Below are 26668 nucleotides of genomic sequence, written 5' to 3'. Positions count from 1 at the left end.
AACCCTGAAGTCCACAAGGCTAAGTGCAAAAACCTCTGCACCTACAGTGGCAACTGAACAGTCTATGGGCTTTGAATTGCACAGTAGCCCAGTGAAAACCATACCAGCAGCTAATTCCCACAGGCCTAGTTTTAGCACCACAAAAGGTGGGGTTACATTGGACGAGCTACCAAACAAGGACTAGCAGGCTGTAGAGATAGTCTAGAAGTCATGGCTGGAGTGTGTAATCAATCTGAGGATGTCGTCCCTTTTCCCCTAGAGGGAGACCATTCTCATGGGGCCAGGACGGTGCATCCACAATACAATAGTCCCCATGGTGTGGTGCACCAAGGTCGATCTCATTGGGAGGAACCCCCTTATGGGATCTTATGGGATTAGGGATGACCATGTTCAGAGAATGCAGTATTCCCCCATGTTAGAACACCTAAACCCATCCCCAATGCTATATCCTCCTTCCCATTCTCTCCTCACATCACAGACCTTGCCAAGTAGGCTCACTTTCAGCTTCATCTCATCAGTGGCATTCTTCTGTTCCTCACCTTCCTGCAGAAACTCAATGTATCCAGAGCTCTGTTCCTCTCCAGGCTGGACTACTTTAAGAGCCCCGTCCTCAACCTTCCTGACTTTCCCCTTTGCCTCCTTCAACTAATACAGAATAGGGCTGCAAGACTTATCCTTGGCCTCAACCCCAGGGACTGCATCTCTCCAGCCCTAAAATGTCTCCACTGGCCCCAGGTTGCTGCAAGGATCAAGTTCAAAACCCTCTGCATCCTCCACACGTGTCATTAAAAAGGGCTCTCCCACGGGAGATTTGTGATTTATAACCAGTTTGCACATGCTTGCGGTTAAATTTGTGTGGCACTGTTACCGTGGTCAATGTAAATGTTTTGCGCCAATAGGTTCCTTTTGGGTCCACCAGGTGTAAATAAAATACATGTTTTTCTCACTCTCTTATGATTTCCGGGAGAATCCCCCAAAATCCCCCAATAACAGCAATGAACCAAATATACAGCGGCAATGAACTCCCCATTCCCTCTGGTAATTCACCCGGTATTCCAATGATAATGCAAGAATGCTAGAAAATCAAAAACTCTTGCCTCCCCTCACAAGCACTTACCAACGGCCCCCACCTCTTTTCATGGTCCTCCCACCTTTCTCAGCTGCTTTTTCCCTCCTTGGCCACTCCTATTAGCCCTGTTACTCTTTGCTTGGTGTGACGCATTTTCGTTTCTGAGCGTGTCTTCAGTTGCAACCGTCATAATTTTGCAAGATTCCTCCGGTTTTCCTGCGATAATCTGAAAATGCTTGAACCCTAACTGGCTTCTCAAACAATCCTCAACTCTCAAATTTCACATGGTATGCTCTTTCCCCCACCCCACCTCAATATATATATATATATATATATATATATATATATGTATATATATATATATATATATATATATATATATATATATTTAGTGAGACTCTCCTCTGTAGATTGCACCTTTATAAGTAGGAATACAGTGAATTTGAGGATTGTGGGGGTTACTTCTTAACCACACCGGTTGGTTAGGTTTTTGATACATATCACATTAAAAATGAATGAGGGAGATGTATGCACCGAGGAGGAGGTACAATTTTCTTTTCTAGTGTTGCAGCAGAATACATGTCAAGACCTCATTTGGCATGAACCTGTGCTGTGTAAATAACTCTATTGAATAACAGTTCTAACTTAAAAGTCAACATGTGGGCTGTGGACTGCAGCCTGCACACAGTAGTTTGAGAAGAAAAAATAATCATGCAAGCAAAATGTGTAAAATGTTCAAGGTATAGAAAGAAAAATGCATTTGCATTTTCTGCTGCTGTGTGAGTTCATTTCCTTTTACATAAATAAAGAATCAGGATTTCAAAACCTATCACTGTTGACAATATTCCCTGTTGATAAGGGTTGAAAAAGCCAATGAATATAGGCACATTAAACACTGAAATTGTGACTGCAAACAACTTTAAATGGAGCCAGCATTGAATTCTGACATATGGGAACCATTCCAGCTCACAAAGACTCCTACTCCCAGCCTACAGGATGGGAGGACATATAATTTCCCTTTCCAAACTGGTCAAATCATACAAGGATAATCTGCAGACAGGTGAAGCAAATCAACCTGCACTATGAAGTTTAAGTGTTGAGTTGTATTACTTAGCTGTGTGTATATTAGGAATGAACAGTTTAAAAATAATTTCAATTGAGATGAATCCGTGGTGCTGCTAAGTTCAAATCTATCAACACAATCTCACAATCATTCTTGAATGAAATAATGTAACACTTGACAGGACTAGAGGTCTGTAAAACTTCTCAAGAGACAACATAATTAACATCATAAAACCACAGATACAAAGGCTCTTAACATCAGCCAGGCCCTGGGACATAAATATAATATGGGCCACTCCTAAAATCTAATAAATACCATGTTCCTAGTCTTTGTTTGTAGGCTGAAGAATTGCAATTGTAATGCAATATTTTTGTATAAAGGAAAATGCCCTTTAAATGTACATTGAATTGTTCATATCACCTGTATCTATGGGACCAAACCTCTTAGAGAACATTTTTAAATGTAGTTGCAGCTATGCAAATCAGGCAGATTTGTATTTTGTCACAAAGTATTAACACATGCTAGTGAATGATATGTTATAGCATCCTCAGGGATGAGCCTGTCATCTTGAGATGGTAAAACCATTTGAATATAAATGTAGAAGTGAGTTAAATGGAAAAACCTATAACTCAGTAATTATATATGCTATTATGATGAGATTTTTATCAATTTATTGGTGCCAGAGAGAGGAATCTGGTGAGCAAATTAGTAAATTGTTAATATGTGTGAAATTGATTATATAACAATGTGGCATCATTTAATGCCAGAAATTCCTGGGATGAAATCACATTAAATGGGAGTGAAACTGGGTGTAGAAGTTACTCCCATCAGACTGCCCTCTTCATTAATATGCCCAATGACTGCAAAGGGGTATATCTATTGTGATGTCACTTTGGGAACATTGTCCAATCACATATATTGACCAATTGGATAAGGGAAAGTATCCACATCTCAAAAAGTTGAGGATACTGTTCTGTATAAGATTCAACACACACTCACAAAGGAGAGCCACTGACAGACCCACTCACTGACTAATGAAGAGAAAAAAAAGATAACAACCTGAAGGATATTGAATACATTGGTCTATGTTTTAACTCATGTTGGATTATCACCTGAGCCATCAAACTGAGGCCTAGAAGGAGCTAACATCACAGGCCTTCCTCAGTGGAAAGGAAAGCAGATAGGCGGTGTAGATAAGCTGATCTTATCTTACTGGCTGATGCCCACGTGTTCCTTGAAGGGCAGGGAATTGAACCAGTTCTTAAGAGGGTGCCCACGTGTTTGTGATTCCGCCTAAAGAAATCCAGATGTGAGTATCATCTTAAAGATAATTCATCTTGTGTGGAGTTATCCTGCAAAGGGAATTAGAGAAAATCCCACACCCCTATTATTTGTTAGTACTGATGGGTGGAAATATATACATTAATTGTGCATTCTGAGAAGTTAGGGAACATTTCAGAAGTCTATGTTCTTCTGGAAAAATATATATTTCTTAGATGAGGTCCCATTGTGTGTCAACAGTGAGATCCCCTCACTCTCTCTGTATAATTACCTCTAGCCCAGAAGAATTAATCTGGTTTTAAATGGACATCTCTCTTTGTGCATACCTAGAAAAAGAAGATCATTGAAGTAATTTCTGGATATACTATCAAGCAGAATATTGTTATTAGTTTGAGGTTGCTCAAGATAAATGGGAGATTCTCCATGGTCCATTTCTCTCCACTGCTCAAATTGCCTATTGAAAGGGAGAAAGATACATGTTACCCTTTTAATTAATAGAAACATCAGTGAAGGGAGAATCGCCAACTTACTGCTGAACATACATTTTCTTCTCTACCAGCGAATTCACATTGCCGAAGGTCCAAATGTTTGTTAGAATATAGTTGAAACTCTGACTTGTCTTTTGAGTAAAGGGGGGTTGGTATATGTTTGCAATAAATGGGAAGTAGAGAGAATTGGATAGGCAGGGATACTTTTGACTATGTTTCTATAACTGGAACCTTGACACTTCAGGTGTCTGATGTGTTGATAATTGTTACCATTGGTATTGGAATGTTAGGGAAGTAAAATTATTTAATTATTTTTAAATAGACCTTCTGTGAAACCCTGTTTTTATGCCCCAAAAGAGTAGGAAAGATAAGGGGAATCAGTTCTATTAAACTGGGTGTCCCAGGTTCATAAAAATAATTTTATTAAATAAAGGAAAATTGCACGTACCTGGTTTGGGGTGGGTGGACAATTCCCCTGAACTGGATATCACCCAGTCAAAACATCCTTAATCTGCAAGAAAACTGTATTATTCATGCAGGTGTGTTTCTGTAAGAACTTGTCCAAAATACAGAATTGTTGGTTTAAGGGAGAGGTTTAAAGCAGCAGTGAAGGTTTGAATGAATGGGATTCAATGAAACACGATGGGGAGTTCTAAACATAGCCCTCAAAACTCAATTGTGAGCCTGGTTAGGTTGCATAAAGTTAGTTTGTGCACTGCTGGTGATGACTGGGTAATTTAAAAAAAGAAATGTGAACATTGAAGTTTACAAAAGTGGGCTTCTTGCAGCTAAAACTAGAATAATGCCTCCGTAAACAGCCTGCTCACAGTGTACTGTGTTGGCAGCTTGTCATTTAAACATGTTTATCACTGTGCCATATTATTATTATTATTATTATTATTATTATTATTATTATTATTATTATTATTATTATTAGTATTTAATGAGTACAGACCTAGCTTTGAAAAGCAACAAAGGGTTTTACAATCATAGAGGAACAACATGGTGAGGGGAGCAGAAAAACAAGGGAGTGGGGAGCTAACGGCAGGGGAGATGGAAAGTAGGCAATTTCTCACCAAGCGATCTACATGTACCGAGGGTAGGAAATAGCAGAAATCAAATCACCCAGTGCCATATAGGGTGGTGTGTGAAGGGTATGTGAATCTAGGTGTTAGGGTGTAGCCATTCATTGTCCAATAGGCTTTCCTATAAGCTGTTCCCTAGCATTTTCTTGCACATGTTCACAAGTATGCCAGACTTCCCGTTCATGTTCACTCAAACACTTCAGATCTTGCTGCAAATCTCACACGTCAAGAACTCCACATTAGTGGAGGAGGAGGATAAGGGGATATTCAATTTTTGAAATGTTAATTTTGGGAACCAATTACTACAAAATGTCAATATAAGTCTGAAAAAGTTCAATATCCTACTTAATTGAGAAACATGTTGGGATATGATTTGTAAAAAAGGGTATGTGAATTAGCCATTGCTGCTTTGGAAATGGGGCTGGTAGAAAGAGGCTTAAGAAAACCTCTAGCTTAGTTCCTCCAACATTCATGATCTAGCAGCTTGTAGGCAGAGAATTTGACCAAGTCTCCATGAGATGCAATTGTTTTTTGTTGTTGGAACAAGTAGGCAATTTAAGGTTCACTCCAGGCATTTGGTGATGTAGACATAGCATACATGAATCGACAAATCATCATCATCATCAGGTTAGAAGAGAAAACAAGAGCAACTAGCTTAGAAAATTGTCATGATCTCTGCTTCCAAAAGGTCAGGGTTTTCCCAACTCCCTTGGAAGCAGATCCATAACCCAGGTTCCGAGTGCCAACCAGTCCCAATTGGGACCTTTTGGACCCAGTCCTGGCGCCAGTGGCACCAGGCTCATAAATATGCCCAGTCCCAGCGCTGGAAGCGCCGGGCTCATAATGCTTGGGTGGACTTACCTTCAGCAGACCATGCTGCTTACTTGCCTGCCAGTTGAGCCTCTGATCCTCTTCTGTTTGGAACTACTTTTCCTGTTGGGTGGGGCTGGAGCCACTCCCTAGATTCAGAACACTGGAACTCTTCTGGAAGGCAGGAACTCTTTTCTTACCAGGAACTCTTTTCTTACTTAGGCGTGGCTGTGGAAGGAGACACTAAGCACTACAGGAGGCTATTTAAACCACACCCGGTGGATGAATCTTGCTTTGCGTTATTCTGCAACCTCTGCAGCAGAACGCTCATCGTGTCTTCTGCATCCGGTCCTGGGCCTAAGGAAAAAGGATTACCATCCTGAATCCAGTCTTCAGCAACACCTAGAAAGACAAGAAAGAACAGGTTAGCATTCCGGCATCTGAAAGGCAAAGGCTTACCATCCTGAATCCAGTCTTCAGCAACACCTATAAAGACAAGAAAGAACAGGTTAGCATTCCAGCATCTGAAAGGCAAAGGCTTACCTACTTTTCGGCGCTGCATCCGGCATCTGAAAGACAAAAGAAGGTGCGTTTAAAGACATTGGGGAACTTTAATACTCACGTGCCATTACTCCTTTCCACATCTAATCCAGTGGGTATTCCGGCACCCTGCAGCCGCTCCGAACTCGTACCTGCAAAATAAAAAGACAGTTAGAGCGCATAGTGAAGCAGGCAACAAGCGCTTACTTACGTGCTTCCAGGCGCTTCTATTCATCACACGGGCTCCATCTTTAACTCACTTCAGCCCGTCATCCGCCATCGCCGGAACCCTGCAAAACAAGAGACATCATTACTAAAGACTTTAAAGACATTTGAATGACTCGAAACTTACCGTTCGTGCAGTAAACGACGGACAGCAGTCCTCTGAAGTCAAGAGGCCTGCGCTACCTATCCAGTGAAGAAACTGGTTACAGCACCCTGCCCCGAGGCAGATGGAGAGCTCGGCATTCACTTACCTAAGGTGAGAGCGTTAACCTTTGGGGGTCTACAGGAGAGGAGAAGAGGAAAGAGATAGGGACACCCCAATAACCCCATATTTTCTATCTGCAGACATCTTACTCTACACGTCAGGCATACAGTGCACAGAGGTCCAGCCCAAAGAGCCAACCGGGTGCTACACATCACCTTTGAAGATACGGTAGTCGCCCAGTCAAGACCGGCGCCTCTGCGAGAATCAGGTGAGCGTTACAGAACGCAAAGCCTACCGCAAAACTCTCGCCCAGGCGCTATGGAAACCTCGGATACTGACCCCCTAGCCCGGTTACTTGGGGAACTAAGGGCAGAAGTGCATGCAGCTCGTCAGGAAACGAATGCTCTAAGAAGGGAACTAATTATTTCCAAGGAGAGAACAGACAATCTTGCTAGACAAGTGCTACAGTCACAAGCCGGACAGACCCCGTTACCCGCATCAGGGGCAAATCTTCCTTCAACATCCTCTATGAATCCAGTGCAGATCAACCTACCTGGGAATGTACCTCTGGCTCCGCCCGAACGATTTTCTGGTGACCCAAAGAGGTTTGCAGTATTTATCAATCAGTGCTGGTTGCACTTCTTATGCCGGCCAGCAGCCTTTCCAACTGATCAAGCAAAAGTAGCTTTTGTACTTTCGTACCTTAGTGGCAATGCGGCAGACTGGTCGATCCCTCTAGTTAATCAAGATGATCCGGTTCTCCATGATTTTCAAGCCTTTCAGCTTAGTATGGAAAAACTGTTCGCAAGTCATTCACAGGGGCAGGCCTTGGACAATGAGCTTCTTTCGTTGCGACAGGGTAATCAAGACCTTTTGGCTTATATTGCATCTTTCAATAGACTAATAGTGGAAACTCAATGGCCTGAGGACAAAAGGATTACGCTGTTTTATAGAGGTCTACGTGGAGAGCTCAAAGACGTTTTAGCCCAAGTAGTGAATCCCCCACAAGACTGTTCGGATTATATAGACTTGGTCGTTCAAATAGATCACAGGCTGCAGAACAGGAAGGCCGATCGTTCCAAGTTTGATGCTCGAGTATTTTCCAAACCGCCAACTCCTTCCAAAGGAGTAGACTCCGGGGAACCCATGCAAATAGGGGGTTTGAAAGGTCCTCTAACACAAAGGGAGCGGGAAAGGAGGAAACAGTTGCAATTATGCCTATATTGCGGAAACTCAGGGCACTTTCTTCGAGACTGTCCGGTGAAACCTGCCAAGAAGGCAGTAGGAGCTGCAGTTACCAAAGTTACAAACTCTGAGCAGGGAAACGACCTCGCCCGACAAGAATAGAGGTCCTCTTGCTGAGCGTGAAAACCAGTTCCGTGACCTCGCATTTCGTGATACCTATGGTCCTCATTAGCCCTGATAATCCGGATCGATTACATGCAATTGAAGCTTACGTCGACAGCGGTGCCATCGGCAATTATGTGGATCATGAAATGGTTTTGAGGATGAATCTAACTCTTTGTCCCAAGGCTGTAAAGGACGTCATTACTACGGTGGATGGTACGGAGATAGCCTCCGGGCCAGCAACGCATACCACTCAAGAGGTGACGCTAGTAAGTCAAGATGGACACCATGAGAAGATCGTGTTCGATGTGATCAAGGCCCCTCAGTTTCAGATTATTCTAGGAATACCTTGGTTAGAGAAACACAATCCTCTGATCGATTGGCGAGCAAGAACGGTCCAGTTTCCAGAATGTGTCTCCTCTTGTCACCCTCCACCTGGTGTTGCACTGGCTGCAATTTCTTCAGAGACTCCCCAGTTACCTCCCGAATACCTAGAATACCAAGATGTTTTCCGGAAGGATCAGGCTAACTCTCTACCTCCTCATAGGTCTTATGACTGCCAGATAGACCTGATACCTGGATCTACTCCTCCTTGTAGTAGAATTTATGCCCTCACCGAGCCTGAGAACCTTCACCTTCGACAATACCTGGATCAATACCTGGCAAATGGGTTTATTCGTCCTTCCAAGTCCCCTGCTTCTTCAGCTTTGTTCTTCGTTCCAAAAAAGGAAGGAGACCTTAGAACTTGTATCGATTATCGCTCCCTGAACCAGATCACCGTTAAGAATAGATATCCGTTACCTTTGATCCCTGAACTCCTGGACCAAGACAGAAAAGCATGCATATATACAAAGCTGGATCTTAGAGGAGCTTACCACTTGGTACGAGTAAAAGAGGGCGATGAATGGAAGACGGCCTTCCGCACCAAGTATGGGCTATTTGAATATCAGGTCATGCCCTTCGGACTTTGCAATGCCCCGGCCGCCTTTCAATATTTTATGAACGATGTCCTCAGAGAGCTCATAGATGTATGTGTTGTTGTTTACATTGACGACATCCTCGTTTATTCTTCATCGGAATCTGAACATCGGAAACACGTGAAAATGGTCCTCGAAAGATTGCGTCAACACAAACTTTTCGCTAAGTTGGAAAAATGTGTTTTCAACGTGACTGAAGTTGAATTCTTGGGATTCATATTATCACCTAGCGGAGTGCGTATGGATTCAAAGAAGGTCGATGCAGTTCTCAAATGGCCATCACCATCCTCCATAAAAGGTGTGCAAAGCATGTTAGGCTTCGCTAACTTTTACCGCAGGTTTATCCCCGAATTCTCTCGAATAGTCCAGCCCATCACTGCCTTGTTAAAGAAAAACAAACGTTTTGAATGGTCTACCGAGGCGGAACAAGCTTTCCAGGATTTGAAGACTAAATTTATCTCTGCACCAATCTTAAAACACCCTCGCCCCGAACTCCCCTACATCGTGGAAACTGATGCTTCAAGCCTTGCCATGGGGGCAGTTCTATCACAAAAGGACCCGGTAACCAATCAGTTGCATCCCGTGGCATTTTGGTCCCGCAAATTCTCGCCTCCTGAAATCAATTACACGATTACTGACAAGGAACTTCTGGCTATCAAGTCTGCCTTTAAGGCTTGGCGGCATTATCTGCTGGGGGCCCGACACACCGTTACTGTGATTACGGATCACCGAAACCTGCAATATTTGAAGACCGCAAAAGCCCAATCCTCTAGACAACTCCGTTGGGCATTATTCTTTGCCGAGTTTGACTTCATAATTACCTATCGACCTGGTACAAAGAACGGTAAAGCCGATGCCCTTTCTCGGATGGGAGTGGAAGAACACTTGGTCAACCCTAAACCTGTACCAATCATTCCCGAACAAAGAATTCTGGGTGTAATCGCCACAGAATCCATAGAGGAAGTTAAGGATAAAGCCAGGCAACTTGTAACTCCAGCAGACATACAGAATTGGCATCTGCAGGGAAAGGACTTTGCAGTAAAGGACAACTTATTGTATTTCCAAGAACGATTATACCTACCCAGCACAGATTTACAGAAAAAAGTAATCTCTTGTTATCACGACTCTTTAATGGAAGGTCATCCCGGTATAGCCAAGACCTCAGAAAAGATCAAGCGCTACTTCTGGTTGCCGTCTTGGAAAAAAGATATCAGAGACTTTATAATGTCCTGTGGAGTATGCGCCCAAAACAAGAGTCAAAAGGAAAGACCAGCAGGCCTCTTACGCCCTGTTGACATCCCACCTCGCCCTTGGCATACGCTTTCTATGGACTTCATCACCGATCTACCTCCATGCTCCGGATACAATACGATTCTAGTAATCGTGGACTTATTCTCCAAGATGGCGCATTTCATTCCGCTCAAAGGCTTGCCAACAGCAGCAACTCTGGCCCGAGAATTTCTCGAAAACATCGTCCGACTGCACGGTTTTCCTTCGGTTCTAATTTCGGATCGAGGTAGTCAATTTATTTCTCATTTTTGGCGAAGTTGCTGTCGGTCGGCTCAAATTGATGTGAGACTATCGACCAGTCACCACCCTCAGACCGACGGACAAACCGAGAGGACCAATCAAACTCTGGAACAGTATTTACGCTGCATGCTGCAACAAACTGAAAAAACTTGGAAAGATATCCTTTGGATAGCCGAGTATGCCTACAATAACTCTGTCCATTCGGGAACTGGGAAAACCCCGTTTTTTCTTTTGTACGGCAGTCACCCTCGAACCTCGGAGTTGGATCCCCTCCAAGATCTTGAAACACCAGCAGTAGACTACCTGCATTCTACAATCACCCAAGCCTTTAAGGAAGCTGTTTCTCACCTTCAAAGGGCTAAAGAACAATACAAGAAAGGAGCAGATCAACATCAGAAGGAAGCCCCTCACTATCAAGTAGGGGATCAAGTCTGGTTATCCACCAAATATCTATCTCTAAAAGGGCCACGCACATTCAACCCAAGATACCTTGGTCCCTATTCCATCACTACCATAGTAAACCCAGTAGCGGTCAAGTTGGACTTGCCCCCGCACATGAAGATACATCCGGTCTTCCACGTCTCTCTATTAAAACCCGTGCAACCTCAAACCCGACTAACCAAATCTCCAAAACCTATCCTAGTGGATGGAGAACTCGAGTTTGAAGTCAAAAGCATTCTGGACTCCAAGATCTCCAAATCTAAACTATTCTACCTAATTGACTGGAAAGGCTACGGCCCCCAAGAGAGATCCTGGGAACCTGCTGAATATGTCCACGCTCCTCGCCTAATCAAAAGATTTCACCGAACATTTCCTGACAAGCCAAAACCCCCGGAGAAGCCCGGTTTGGGAGGGGCCTTGAGGGGGGTACTGTCATGATCTCTGCTTCCAAAAGGTCAGGGTTTTCCCAACTCCCTTGGAAGCAGATCCATAACCCAGGTTCCGAGTGCCAACCAGTCCCAATTGGGACCATTTGGACCCAGTCCTGGCGCCAGTGGCACCAGGCTCATAAATATGCCCAGTCCCAGCGCTGGAAGCGCCGGGCTCATAATGCTTGGGTGGACTTACCTTCAGCAGACCATGCTGCTTACTTGCCTGCCAGTTGAGCCTCTGATCCTCTTCTGTTTGGAACTACTTTTCCTGTTGGGTGGGGCTGGAGCCACTCCCTAGATTCAGAACACTGGAACTCTTCTGGAAGGCAGGAACTCTTTTCTTACCAGGAACTCTTTTCTTACTTAGGCGTGGCTGTGGAAGGAGACACTAAGCACTACAGGAGGCTATTTAAACCACACCCAGTGGATGAATCTTGCTTTGCGTTATTCTGCAACCTCTGCAGCAGAACGCTCATTGTGTCTTCTGCATCCGGTCCTGGGCCTAAGGAAAAAGGCTTACCATCCTGAATCCAGTCTTCAGCAACACCTAGAAAGACAAGAAAGAATAGGTTAGCATTCCGGCATCTGAAAGGCAAAGGCTTACCATCCTGAATCCAGTCTTCAGCAACACCTATAAAGACAAGAAAGAACAGGTTAGCATTCCAGCATCTGAAAGGCAAAGGCTTACCTACTTTTCGGCGCTGCATCCCGCATCTGAAAGACAAAAGAAGGTGCGTTTAAAGACATTGGGGAACTTTAATACTCACGTGCCATTACTCCTTTCCACATCTAATCCAGTGGGTATTCCGGCACCCTGCAGCCGCTCCGAACTCGTACCTGCAAAATAAAAAGACAGTTAGAGCGCATAGTGAAGCAGGCAACAAGCGCTTACTTACGTGCTTCCAGGCGCTTCTATTCATCACACGGGCTCCATCTTTAACTCACTTCAGCCCGTCATCCGCCATCGCCGGAACCCTGCAAAACAAGAGACATCATTACTAAAGACTTTAAAGACATTTGAATGACTCGAAACTTACCGTTCGTGCAGTAAACGACGGACAGCAGTCCTCTGAAGTCAAGAGGCCTGCGCTACCTATCCAGTGAAGAAACTGGTTACAGCACCCTGCCCCGAGGCAGATGGAGAGCTCGGCATTCACTTACCTAAGGTGAGAGCGTTAACCTTTGGGGGTCTACAGGAGAGGAGAAGAGGAAAGAGATAGGGACACCCCAATAACCCCATATTTTCTATCTGCAGACATCTTACTCTACACGTCAGGCATACAGTGCACAGAGGTCCAGCCCAAAGAGCCAACCGGGTGCTACACATCACCTTTGAAGATACGGTAGTCGCCCAGTCAAGACCGGCGCCTCTGCGAGAATCAGGTGAGCGTTACAAAAATACACTAACCCCTTTATATCTCAAGTTAAAAGTGTCAAAGGATACTCATGTGTTTCATGTGTTTAGCAATTCTGTGTTTAGCTAGTCTTTTCAGTAACAAGTCTTTCTAATTATATGTTTTCATTTATAACGTGCTGAATACCAGAAATTGTTGTCTAAGTGTGGGATCGGGATTCAAACCTGTCTTGTGCTGCTTTGTCTTGCTTTGAAGACAAACGCTTTGCCACTGAGCTATCCCCCTCACAGTGGACAAATGGGTCTGACCAGACTTAAGTAGGAGTTGGGCCTCAGGGAAAGGTTACTTTTGAGTTTTGAAGAATCTAAGATTCCCAGTTCTGTAAGATGGCATCTGGCTAGTCACATGTGATGCATAAAGTGGTATACATAGCCTAGAACTGGCAAAACAGGATTTCACAGGGACGTATTTGCTGTGAGGAGTCAGGAATGAAACTTGGACAGAAGGGGTTCATAATTTTGGTCAAAGACCTTTTATTAAAATAAAAGGGGTTGGGAAAATGCCTCTCTATCCCTGCACTAGAGGGGTTTCCCTACCTAATACCAAAACTAATGTTCTGTCAGTGGTCAGAAGGTCCAAAACAAAACGTCCTGCGTTCAAAGTTTTATTCTGGCCCTCAGATTCTAACTAAGTAATTTTAAAGTGGAAAGGGAACATTTCTTCGTCCATTCCAAAGGACAGAGTTCCTTGATCCAGAGGGTAATTCCCATCCCCTGAATTTCTCTTCAATCTGGTTTCCTTTCAGGATTATCAGTCTCTTGAGTATCAATGTGGCTGGCACACAAAACAACTTAACTGTGATACTTTGCGTTTTATAGTACTTGATGTACTCTCTTGCCAAGTTTCTTTTCTCCTTTGAAATATATTCTCTGCCTTTTCATGATGTGATCTGTTCAGGATTATTTGAATCAATCTTTGTTTTACACTTAGTTGAACTTGGTGCGTGATATGCCTTCCAATCAGGACTTTCTCATAGAGGCATACATTCACAATTAACATCTGCTGATTATACTCAGCCTTTCTCCTTTGAACAGTCTTACAACTTGTATTTGCCTGGTATACTCTCCTGCCAGGGCTTTCTTACTTAAGAATGTTTTTATACTTTCAAACTGCCTGGTATACTCTCCAGCCAGGGCCTTTATTACATATGCACTTTCTTGCACCTTCAAACACACTTTCAAATAACCTGATATACTCTCCTGCCAGGGCTTTCATATGTGGACTCTGTACACATTTCCAATACTGATAGTCTCTTATATTGTTTTTTTTAAGGCTTTAATCCGTCCTGGCATGCTTTTCTGCCAGGATGTATTTCATATGTGTTTTGCATACACTCATATGATTGCAAGATTCTTATTCTGTTCAGTTTATCCTTTTTACAACAATGTTCATTTGCATGTATTAGTTCAGCAGCTGTGTTGCTCATGTCTGCCGATACGCCCCCATGTCCCCTCTTCCATTCTTTGGACTCACCGGTTCTTCTTGGTGTATTTTGCCTCTCTCGTGGTTAAATGGCAGCAAGCATTCAGTGTCCTGCTTGCCACTTCTGTTTCCAGGTCTTTCTGTTCTTTGCAACGCCTGTGGGGCTCTACGGCGTCTTCCTGAGCACCAGTGAGGTGAAAGCGACTTCTGAACACATGCAAATACCCAGAAGTCCTCTCTCGGCATCTTGCATCATGGTCCTCTTCACGGTCGACTTCCCTTCTCTTCGTCCATAAGCCGGTTGGCTCCATGGAATGCCTTTTGATCTCACAACCTCCCGAGAAATGCAGTCTTCGCCCACCAGCAGCTCTGTTTGGACTGCTGCTACAGCTGTTTAAATTTCCCCGCTGTAGGTAAGCGCTCATAACAACTAGTGTATGGCTTGTGCTCTTGGGCTTGGGTGATCTGTATTACTCGATCCCTCTTCCACGTCTCAGTTTGTGGGACTGGAAGTCCATGTTGGGTAACTTGCATACAACGTTTGGGAAAACGGTTTTAGTGGTTTTCAAAGGCATGTTTTGATGTTTGATAAGAGATCCAAAAGGGATTTCACACGCTTCTTAGGTGGATGATGGGAGGTGCAGCAATATGCGAATAAGGTATTAAATATGAGTGGGATATCCTCAGAAGGAAAAGGGGGATGCCATGTCTCATCCGATGATCCCATGACACTTCCCTGGAGGTTTTCTTCACCCATGTGATCCTCCCTCATATAGCTGTCACCTGCTCAGGATCAGGTAGTGTCTGTTGTCCCCATGCCAAATGAGGGGAGGTCATCAACGGCAAAGGAGTGAAGACACCATTGGGTTCATCACATTGACAAGCGAAGAAATAAATATATTCAGGAAAACCCCCTGGTGTAGGCCAAGGTTGGATATAAAGCCACCAGAGTATTACAGCAGATACGAACAGGCTTTCCAGGGCACACATCTGAGGCAACATTCTCTCCAGCAGGAGCTGCCATAAGGAGCATTTTAAGAAGAATCCATGATCTTGGATACATTCAGCAGATGCTACTGTGAAACTCTCTGTTCCAAATTCTCCAAGAAGAGCAAGATGCTACTGGAGGACAAAGCAGGGTATGCAGATGCCAGATCAGTGATTGGGATGGCTATGCTATGCCACCTTATTTTGGGATTCTAAACAAAATAAAAGTGGAGCACCGAAAGGAAAACAGGAGGATTGTGAATAGGACACCCCAGCAAATAGTATGATTTATGACAATGTGACTCCCTCCCATAGTACCCATGAGTCCACTTTTCAATAAAAGTACGCATATTTGGAATTGAATTGTAAGAAACACTACTTGTATTACTTTGGGTGCATGCAAACTAATTCATGTATGTGTTTCAACCTTAACACATGACAGAAATAGCCCATTACTAACAACCATCGTCACCATGTGACAGAAACTCACATTTGCGTCATATCAATTATATCCACAATATTGAACAGTGGAAATATGTCAGAAAAAGTCATTCATTTTTCATTACATGTAATATGATACAGCTCGGATTTTAAAACAATGCATCTCTTTTACACAGTCTCTGTTGCTCAGACAGCCTAACATGTTTCCGTCTTGTTGTTATTATGAAGGCTTCCCTCAGGGGGCCAAGGGGCCAAAGATTATGTTAATAGGAAACATCTAAAGCACATGAATGGATGCAATACAGTACACCCCCGACAGAAAATTGACTTTGGGGAATTATTCTTGAAAGGTGGCAAAAGCAAATGAAGAGTACTAGACCTGGGATTGAGAAATACCACCGTGTTGGTTCACAATCAAATTCCTCGCCTGGTGACTTAAAGTCACATACACAACCATTCAGTCAGCCAGCAGTGAATGCGAGCTTTCTAATACACTTCTAGTTGGGTGACAAAAGATCACAAGGAGTTATCTACTAAGGTCTTTCTGATGCGGACATTCAGCAGATCAAGAATCCCATGGGAGATTTGTGAAATCCATTAGGTAATTAATCCTAAGTGGCGGCAAGCACATTGTGCTGCCCTCTCACCTGAAAGGATGGCACAATGCTAGATACCGGGCCTCTGTGAGAGCCTAAGGGCCCATGCCAGTGCCCTTCAGTTTTGGAAAGAGTGCATCCAGCTTAGGAGACCAAGCATAGGGCCTGGAATCTACACCTTGCCTCACTCATGTGTGAAAAGCAAAACCAGTTATGTCCCTCTATCAGTGATGGTAATTGTGGTCATCTATGCACATGTTACAAGTGTTCCAGGCCCTGTGGACATTGATTAATGTCAAGAGCTGCAGCCTCAAAAAGTGGATAAGCATGTTTTCTTGTGTGCGAAAGTGATGTTCAATGTTCACGCGCCATAACATAGGGGTTTAAAAGGCAATTCCTAAAACTGCTGTTGCATTTAACACTCCTGAAGTGATCAATGACCATGGTACAAACATGAAGTGACCCGCCCGCCTTACCTACACTCAAACAAAGGACACATCCTGTGGGAGTTGTCACACTACTTCGGTGCCAGCCATGAAGTTGGTGCAGTCTGTGATGACAGAAGTGTGCACCGGCTCAGTGTGGACATCTGTAGCAGAGCAGTAAGGTGATCGTTCTAGCCAGTCCCAGCTATATGACTTGCAGGCCATGGGAATTCTGTTGTTTTCCTTTCTAGGTCGAGGCCATGATTGATTAGGAAACCATGATGTTTCAAGACTATGAAGGTTCATTTTGCCATAATTTTGGAATGATATCATTTCTGTTATTTGCTGTACTAAACAGAAGACACCGAGCACTGTGCCCAGCAATGTGGGAGAAATCATAGGTACTATGTATGGCACAAAGTACTGCATTATGTAGGCACTGCAGAACAGGAAATAAACAATAAAACAATAAAGGAAATAGGGGTCATGTGAAGATGCATTTGGTTTTCATAAGATATCACCCCACTAGCACAAAGCCAACTTAGCATTTAGGCAATGAGTCCTGTAATGGGTTCTAGTCACCTTCTCTCCCCCTTCCCTGACACCTTGCAGATGCTTCCCACCTTTCTTTCTGCTAAGTAAGGTGTGTACCTTTGTACCTGTGCTAGGTTTGCACTATAGACATTCCTCACATAGATATACTCATAGATACATTGACTGTCAAGCCCAAGTGAGGTGTTATGGGATTTTGGCATAGGGAAAGGGAGGAAGGATCTAGCAAACCCCTCACAAGATCAGTAGACAATGCAGGAAACCAGGTGAACTGAGCCAAAACCATGCCTCAGAACCCAGTGCGGAAGGAAAATTGTTTCTCTGCATACTCACTGGATGGCAGATTAATTTGCTGAATATTTATGGCTGCACACTTCCTGATCTGTTTCTAGACCAATAGTCGCCTAGAATATTTAGGCAATAAGCACAAAGTCAGGGGGCCATTACTGCATCAGGTAATGCCCCCGGAGCCCATAGTTACAGGCCCAAACGAGGGCCTTAACGAAGGCCCTGAGGGCATTACCATATGCAGTAATGGGTTCCTGGCGAGGGGCTTATTGTAATTAGTACACCAGCCCGTTAGACCGTGGTACTAAAAGTGGGTTTTTTTTGGTTGCGAGATGCGTCGCGTTTCGCAGCTCAAAAAATGTTTTTTTTAAATGGCTGCCATGGACTGGGAAATGTAGTCCGTTCTCCCTTACCATGGCGGCCATAGTCAACAAACAAAATGGCCACCATGGAATGGGAGAAGGGACTACATGTAGTATGGAATGGGAGAAGGGACTACATGGAGTCCCTTCTCCCCTTCCATGGTAGCCAAAAATGGCTGCCATGGCAGAGGGAGAAAGGACTACATCTAGTGCCTTCTCCCTTTCAATGGTGGCCGGAAACAAAAACAAAAAGGATGACCGGCACGAGGGAAATGCCGCAACGTGTGTAGGTTTACCATAGGGTAAGGCTCCCAAATGCACCGATCGGTGCGATGGTTTCATTTTTTAAATGCGCACTGGGTCACTAATTGCTCACAAGCATTTAGATAAAAAAGCAGAATTTGTGGTTGAAATCCCTCGCTATGTATCCTAAGGAACATTTCTGGGAAGCGTCACAGAAACTCAATACCTGAAACATTCTGTGATAATTCAAGCGTTCCATGTCCCGAAAGGAATGCAATCTGAACCCATACAGCAGGATTACATGTGACCCACTCATGCTTAAACGGGAGAGTTACGACAAGTGAGCCAATGATGAAAGAGTCTCAAAAACGCACGCTAATGCATCATAATTTCAGAAATACCAGTGCACGTATCCTTGTTTAAATACCTGCGCATGAGATGGAGGCAGGCCTCTCCTTATGTAAACACCGAACAGAGCATCTTTCCCCAAAGAGATATTAAACTTCAGGAACTGTGGCTGGCTTATGTGGATCTGTGAACGCCAGAATACCCCCGCTGGTACCTCCTGGGTCACTCTGCGCCCGACTTCTATCTCCCCACTGTCTATGCTGCTGTTCCGGGCAGCCCAGGGTCCTGGGAAAAGAAAGCAGCACAAAGAGAGAGAATATTATTTTCACTTGAAAGTTGGCTTATTTTTTAGTTGCTGCCTACCAGACACTTCTATATTCAGGGTTCAGCCAACGTTAACATTACTTCCTAAAACCGAGCTCTAAACATAAATACTTTAAATTAAAAACTATAAATACATCCCTCCGAGCTTTGGAAGTCTTGGCGAATGTGTCTTTTTTCCTCGTTCTTTACTGATCAAGTACAATACGAGAAGACACTGGGCTCAGTAAATGCACCTGGGCTTGTTCTCACCCATTCAGAATGAGATCGGGACATAAAATGTGTCAGGCGGGATGGATGGGCAGGGCGTGTTAATGTGCCATTGCATTACATTTTGTGCAGAGGTTTTATTTGCCCCTTTCCACAGTTTCACACTTAAGCAAGTCCAATATATCCCCCACCATTAAAACTTAGATACGTGCAAGATAGGAAACACACATAATTCATGCTGTTCTTATAAACGTGTTTGGGATTAGGGATCAGACCATACTTTGCATTTTGGCAAGGGCTTTGCATACAGACTACCTGTGGCACTACTGCAGCCTTGTACTGCATGCTGACTTGACCTTCCATCAGCTGCTGTTTTCAGGCGAATTCATGCATATTATCATCAGCTACGGCCAATAACAGAGAAATAACCAATATGTTTAATGGCAAAGTCATATACATCGCAGAGGATGTGGAAAGTGCACATGTCCCTCTATGTTATGTTCACCTAAAGATGCTGAATATGCAGTGGCCAGATGTGCCCTAAGAAGTGAGGGCAACCATGCTCTCCTCACTTGCTTCCACTACCTGTGCTCTCAGGAGAAATGTATGCCCGGTCCCACAACACATTACCAACATTGCAAGAATCTCTTCTCCTTCAATGGCAGCACCAGCTTCTGCCTCAAGCCACCCCTGTCAAACATTTCTAAATTGCAAAACACGTAGAATGCCTGCTGTGCTTGGTTTTCCAAGTGTTCCACTATCAATGCTCCTCGTTCCATAAATAAATACTCTAGCCTTACACCCTTACCGGACTGTTCTGCACTGTCTCCACATTTCTCATTTCATTTCCACTCTCCAGCAAGGCTGTAACTAGCCTTACTCGCATTCTGGACTCCGCTGCACTGTCTCTTCATTTCACTTTCCATTGTCACTCTCGAGCAAGGCTGTAACTCGTCTTACTCCCATACATGACTCCTCTGCCCTGTCTCCATATTTCTCCTTCCATTGCCACTCCCCAGCAAGGCTGTAACTAGCCTTGCACCCATACTGGACTCATCTGCACTGTCTCCACATTTCTCATTCCATTGCCACTCTCCAGCAAGGCTGTAACTAGCCTTGCACCCATACTGGACTCCTCTGCACTGTCTCCACATTTCTCATTCCATTGCCACTCCCCAGCACGGCTGTAACTAGCCTTGCACCCATACTGGACTCCTCTGCACTGTCTCCACATTTCTCCTTCCATTGCCACTCCCCAGCAAGGCTGTAACTAGCCTTGCACCCATACTGGACTCATCTGCACTGTCTCCCATTTCTCATTCCATTGCCACTCTCCAGCAAGGCTGTAACTAGCCTTGCACCCATACTGGACTCCTCTGCACTGTCTCCACATTTCTCATTCCATTGCCACTCCCTAGCAAGGCTGTACCTAACCTTACTCCCACACTGGACTCCCCTGCACTGTCTCCATATTTCTCTTTCCATTGGCACTCTCCAGCAAGGCTGTAACTAGCCTTGCACCCATACTGGACTCCTCTGCACTGCCTCCACATTTCTCATTCCATTGCCACTCTCCAGCAAGGCTGTAACTAGCCTTGCACCCATACTGGACTCCTCTGCACTGTCTCCACATTTCTCATTCCATTGCCACTCTCCAGCAAGGCTGTAACTAGCCTTACTCCCACACTGGACTCCTCTGCACTGTCTCCACATTTCTCATTCCATTGCCACTCTCCAGCAAGGCTGTGCCTAGCCTTACTCCCACACTGGACTCATCTGCACTGTCTCCACATTTCTCATTCCATTGCCACTCTCCAGCAAGGCTGTAACTAGCCTTGCACCCATACTGGACTCCTCTGCACTGTCTCCACATTTCTCATTCCATTGCCACTCCCTAGCAAGGCTGTACCTAACCTTACACCCATACTGGACTCCTCTGCACTGTCTCCATATTTCTCTTTCCATTGGCACTCTCGAACAAGGCTGTAACTAGTCTTCCAACCAATATGGACTCATCTGCGCTGTCTCCATATTTATCTTTCCATTGGCACTCTCCAGCAAGGCTGTAACTAGCCTTACACCCATACTGGACTCCTTTGCGCTGTCTCCATATTTCTCTTTCCATTGCCACTCTTCAGCAAGGCTGTAACTAGCCTTGCACCCATACTGGACTCATCTGCACTGTCTCCACATTTCTCATTCCATTGCCACTCCCTAGCAAGGCTGTACCTAACCTTACACCCATACTGGACTCATCTGCACTGTCTCCACATTTCTCCTTTCATTGCCACTCTCCAGCAAGGCTGTAACTAGCCTTACACCCATACTGGACTCCTCTGCACTGTCTCCATATTTCTCTTTCAATTGGCACTCTCGAACAAGGCTGTAACTAGCCTTACACCCTTACTGGACTCCTCTGCACTGTCTCCACATTTCTCCTTTCATTGCAACTCTCCAGCAAGGCTGTAACTAGTCTTCCAACCAATATGGACTCATCTGCGCTGTCTCCATATTTATCTTTCCATTGGCACTCTCCAGCAAGGCTGTAACTAGCCTTACACCCATATTGGACTCCTTTGGGCTTTCTCCACATTTCTCTTTCCATTGTCACTCTCAGGCAAGGCTGTAACTAGCCTTACACCCATATTGGACTCCTCTACACTGTCTCCATATTTCTCCTTCCATTGCCACTCCCCAGCAAGGCTGTAACTAGCCTTACACCCTTACTGGACTCCTCTGCACTGTCTCCACATTTCTCCTTTCATTGCCACTCTCCAGCAAGGCTGTAACTAGCCTTACACCCATACTGGACTCCTCTGCACTGTCTCCATATTTCTCTTTCAATTGGCACTCTCGAACAAGGCTGTAACTAGCCTTACACCCTTACTGGACTCCTCTGCACTGTCTCCACATTTCTCCTTTCATTGCCACTCTCCAGCAAGGCTGTAACTAGCCTTACACCCATACTGGACTCCTCTGCACTGTCTCCATATTTCTCTTTCAATTGGCACTCTCGAACAAGGCTGTAACTAGCCTTACACCCTTACTGGACACCTCTGCACTGTCTACACATTTCTCCTTTCATTGCAACTCTCCAGCAAGGCTGTAACTAGTCTTCCAACCAATATGGACTCATCTGCGCTGTCTCCATATTTATCTTTCCATTGGCACTCTCCAGCAAGGCTGTAACTAGCCTTACTCCCACACTGGACTCCTCTCCAATGTCTCCACATTTCTCCTTTCATTGCCACTCTGCAGCAAGACTGTAGCTAGCCTTACTCCTATACTGGACTCATCTGCGCTGTCTCCATATTTATCTTTCCATTGGCACTCTCCAGCAAGGCTGTAACTAGCCTTACACCCATATTGGACTCCTTTGGGCTTTCTCCACATTTCTCCTTTCATTGCCACTCTGCAGCAAGACTGTAGCTAGCCTTGCACCCATACATGGTGTCCTCTGCACTGTCTCCACATTTCTCCTTTCATTGCCACTCTCCAGCAAGGCTGTAACTAGCCTTGCACCCATACTGGACTCCTCTGCACTGTCTCCACATTTCTCATTCCATTGCCACTCCCTAGCAAGGCTGTACCTAACTATACACCCATACTGGACTCCTCTGCAATGTCTCCACATTTCTCCTTTCATTGTCACTCTCGAGCAAGGCTGTAACTAGCTTTACACCCTTACTGGACTCCTCTGCACTGTCTCCACATTTCTCCTTTCATTGCAACTCTCCATCAAGGCTGTAACTAGTCTTCCAACCAATATGGACTCATCTGCGCTGTCTCCATATGTATCTTTCCATTGGCACTCTCCAGCAAGGCTGTAACTAGCCTTACACCCATATTGGACTCCTTTGGGCTGTCTCCATATTTCTCTTTCCATTGCCACTCTCCAGCAAGGCTGTAACTAGCCTTACTCCCACACTGGACTCCCCTGCACTGTCTCCACATTTCTCATTCCATTGCCACTCTCAATCAAGGCTGTGCCTAGCCTTACACCCATACTCGACTCCTCTGCAATGTCTCCACATTTCTCCTTTCATTGTCACTCTCGAGCAAGGCTGTAACTAGCCTTACACCCATACTGGACTCCTCTGCACTGTCTCCATATTTCTCTTTCAATTGGCACTCTCGAACAAGGCTGTAACTAGCCGTACACCCTTACTGGACTCCTCTGCACTGTCTCCACATTTCTCCTTTCATTGCAACTCTCCAGCAAGGCTGTAACTAGCCTTACACCCACACTGGACTCCCCTGCACTGTCTCCACATTTCTCATTCCATTGCCACTCTCAATCAAGGCTGTGCCTAGCCTTACACCCATACTCGACTCCTCTGCAATGTCTCCACATTTCTCCTTTCATTGTCACTCTCGAGCAAGGCTGTAACTAGCCTTACACCCATACTGGACTCCTCTGCACTGTCTCCATATTTCTCTTTCAATTGGCACTCTCGAACAAGGCTGTAACTAGCCGTACACCCTTACTGGACTCCTCTGCACTGTCTCCACATTTCTCCTTTCATTGCAACTCTCCAGCAAGGCTGTAACTAGCCTTACACCCATACTGGACTCCTCTGCACTGTCTCCACATTTCTCCTTTCATTGCAACTCTCCAGCAAGGCTGTAACTAGTCTTCCAACCAATATGGACTCATCTGCGCTGTCTCCATATTTATCTTTCCATTGGCACTCTCCAGCAAGGCTGTAACTAGCCTTACACCCATATTGGACTCCTTTGGGCTTTCTCCACATTTCTCCTTTCATTGCCACTCTGCAGCAAGACTGTAGCTAGCCTTGCTCCCATACTGGACTCCTCTGCACTGTCTCAACATTTCTCCTTCCCAAGGTTGCAACTGGTATATGCACTTCCCCTGTCTAAGCTATTTCGGTGTAGAATGTTCATTCTAAAGCAAACAGGAACCTCCAGGACTTGCATCCCATTTCCCTCTCACCATCTTATCTGACTGTCAGTCAAACAAGTTGGTGGTGTAGTTTGTGATCTAAAAGAATTTCAACAAATAAATCCATAAAGAAATAGCAGTTCACCTCACAGTTTCCTGAGGCTGAGTTTTCTATACTCTATATAAATCTGTTTTGCTTTACATTTTATTTTTGAAATTGCCCCGTATGTTGTCATACACAGTAGTGGCATTTTCAGCATTAAGGTGATGTTCATACATTTTACATTAATTTCCCAACTCTGCGAGCAAGGTAGTTTGTTCTTGTCCCACTCTCAGCAGCATTGTGGTGTGATAGTCATTAACACATTTATGGTCACATAATACAGCACCGATTATTGCCGATTATTGCCTTCCTTTGTTACTCAGGTATGATTTATCTGAAAAATGTTAAACTGAAGTCTAAACAATCGATATAATCTATTATATTTGTACTTGTTTGGTTATAAATACATTAATAAAACAACCAATAGATGAGCGATACTAGGCAGATGAGTACTTTATCTGCTACAACGACAGACACTTTTTCAAAATTGAAAACGCTGATTTGCCTCAGTTTGAGGAAGTCTCTGACCAGAACGTGAAGGTTTTTCACACATTTCTCAGATTTAGAACACTAGACTCAGAGTTCAAGGACACACGGCTTATCGTAAGCATCCAGGAGTATCAATGGGTCTTGGAAACATGCCTTAAATGTGTTTTACTGCCTATGGAAACACTTATTGGGCCCAGGGCCTCATCGTATGCCGAGCTTGGGAAGAGCATGTTATTCGCTGGCAGTATTTGTTGTGCTGTTGGGGAACATTACATTTCTGACTATTCCATTGATCTGGAGGATGGCACTTTAGGTTGGCTCTTTTGAGCAGGATTGGGCTTGAAATAGGATAGGAGACATCCTTCTATCAGCATGAACGTTGCTCTTGTTAAGTGCATACAAATTGTTCAGCAGCGGAGCCCATACAGAGGGAGTGTGAACAAAATCCAGTATTTTAGAATCAGTGTCTGGGCTGTTGGCGTGTGACTGGGCACCTTACTTATCATGTTTTATTTTGCACTCAACTTCATTTTCCTATTTTATTTCATGATTATTTTATATGTTTATTAGACTTTTATTTTTTTTTAAAAATCTTGGATGCCGCTCTTGCGGCCTTAGGTTGCCTGGCATCTCTCATTCACACGGAACTCGCTCCAGCAGAGTAGATCTACATTAATTTCACTCTTACACGCAAACCCACAAGTCTTTCCTTGCTCTCTCCTGCTCCTCACTGTGGGATATTTCAACCCATGCCAATGCACCCTACTACACCCCTTTGCCAATGGGGAATGAAAACTGCCAAAAATTGATGCACTAACCCCTGTGCGCACCAAATTTGCAAAACTGCGCATGGTTCATAAATCACAAAAAGGCTGAACCACCTTGCCACACACAGGCAAAGTTGAGGTCAAAGTAAGAATTCCCTGTGAGAGAATGCCAGTGGGTGCTGTTACCTGTCACATGAATCAAGACCCCAGAAGTGGGCTAAAACCCGAAAATGCCCTTAATTACAGCTTCCTAACCAATGGCACGCTTCAAAGTGCTGTTTTGGCTCTAAATTCAGTCATTTTCCCAGTGAATTATTGACTGACTGACATCTGCATAAGAAAAAAAGCTGTCCATCCCAGTTTAAAGTGTTTCTTTTTCCTGAAGAAATTGCAAAAATCACCTATTTAAAGCATGTTTGTGAAGGGCTTAATTATTTTAAATGCACAAATCCCTTATAAACTGTGCTTATTTTTATATGTGTTAAAGAAAAGACTTTACTGTGAATAAAAGCATCCCAGTGTTGAATTTAAGTAACTGCTTAATTCTGATTGGACAGTGGCCAGCCCGGGAAGGTTTGACACTTCAGTTTGTCAACCCCTTGCTACAGGAAGGCTAATGGCTGCTTAATGGTTCCCGCATATGGAGCACAATAGACCTCATTAGACATTTGTCTTGTGGCTGAACCTAGAACAAAGGACAGGCTCTGCTGGGAGGGGGAGGATGCTTCCCTCTACACCCCACCCTGATCAAAGGGATCTGACAGCTGTTGTTTGTTGAAAGGAGAGAAAAGAAAAAATCTGTCAAAGGGACTTTTTGGTGTTTAAATCTTTATTTGTGGTTAAGTTTGAAACTCTTTAACTGTGCAAACTAAAGGAAGATACATCTAAAAATTGGTATTAACATAATCTTATGCTTTTGCTTTGAAGACATTGAAACACGTACCACTTAAGGACCAAGGTTACAAAAAAACTCTCATTGTAAGGGAACTATTAATGTTGCAAGCCTAAAATGGTAGGTACCAGATCCACTGATAAGCGCCCAGATGTACCGAATTAGAAATTATTAATCCAAACTGTTATGATCAAAATTGAGAAAGTTCTATAGAATGATAAAGACAGCTTGCACAGAGATAGGGATTGAATGTGAATATAGCCCATCAAATATGAAATGTATATGTCCAATTTTATTAGGGAACATAATTTTAGAAATGTATATTTGTGCAAACCTTATGTTGTGGTCAAAATCAATGTGGGAGTTCCTAAATCCCATTGTGAAAATGACAGCTCTGTTCTGACTGCCAACG

The 26668-nt window shown here is 44.1% G+C and overlaps 1 protein-coding gene across 7 annotated transcripts in view; it reads right to left on the bottom strand.

Moving 5' to 3' along the window:
• Window positions 1-26668, bottom strand: part of TENM2 (teneurin transmembrane protein 2) — a 3863575-nt gene that overhangs the window by 505086 nt on the left and 3331821 nt on the right. For all 7 annotated transcript variants that reach the window (XM_069654289.1, XM_069654288.1, XM_069654292.1 and 4 more), the window contains one exon: window positions 18651-18856. In XM_069654289.1, the coding sequence (XP_069510390.1) occupies window positions 18651-18856 (206 nt within the window). The remainder of the gene's footprint in view (window positions 1-18650; window positions 18857-26668) is intronic.

The sequence above is a fragment of the Ambystoma mexicanum genome, chromosome 3q, assembly GCF_040938575.1.
Source record: "Ambystoma mexicanum isolate Mex_15411 chromosome 3q, UKY_AmexF1_1, whole genome shotgun sequence".
NCBI classification, from domain to species: Eukaryota; Metazoa; Chordata; class Amphibia; order Caudata; family Ambystomatidae; genus Ambystoma; species Ambystoma mexicanum.
The sequence above is the reverse complement of the archived record's forward strand: the minus strand, read 5'-3'. Positions and strand labels throughout refer to the sequence as shown.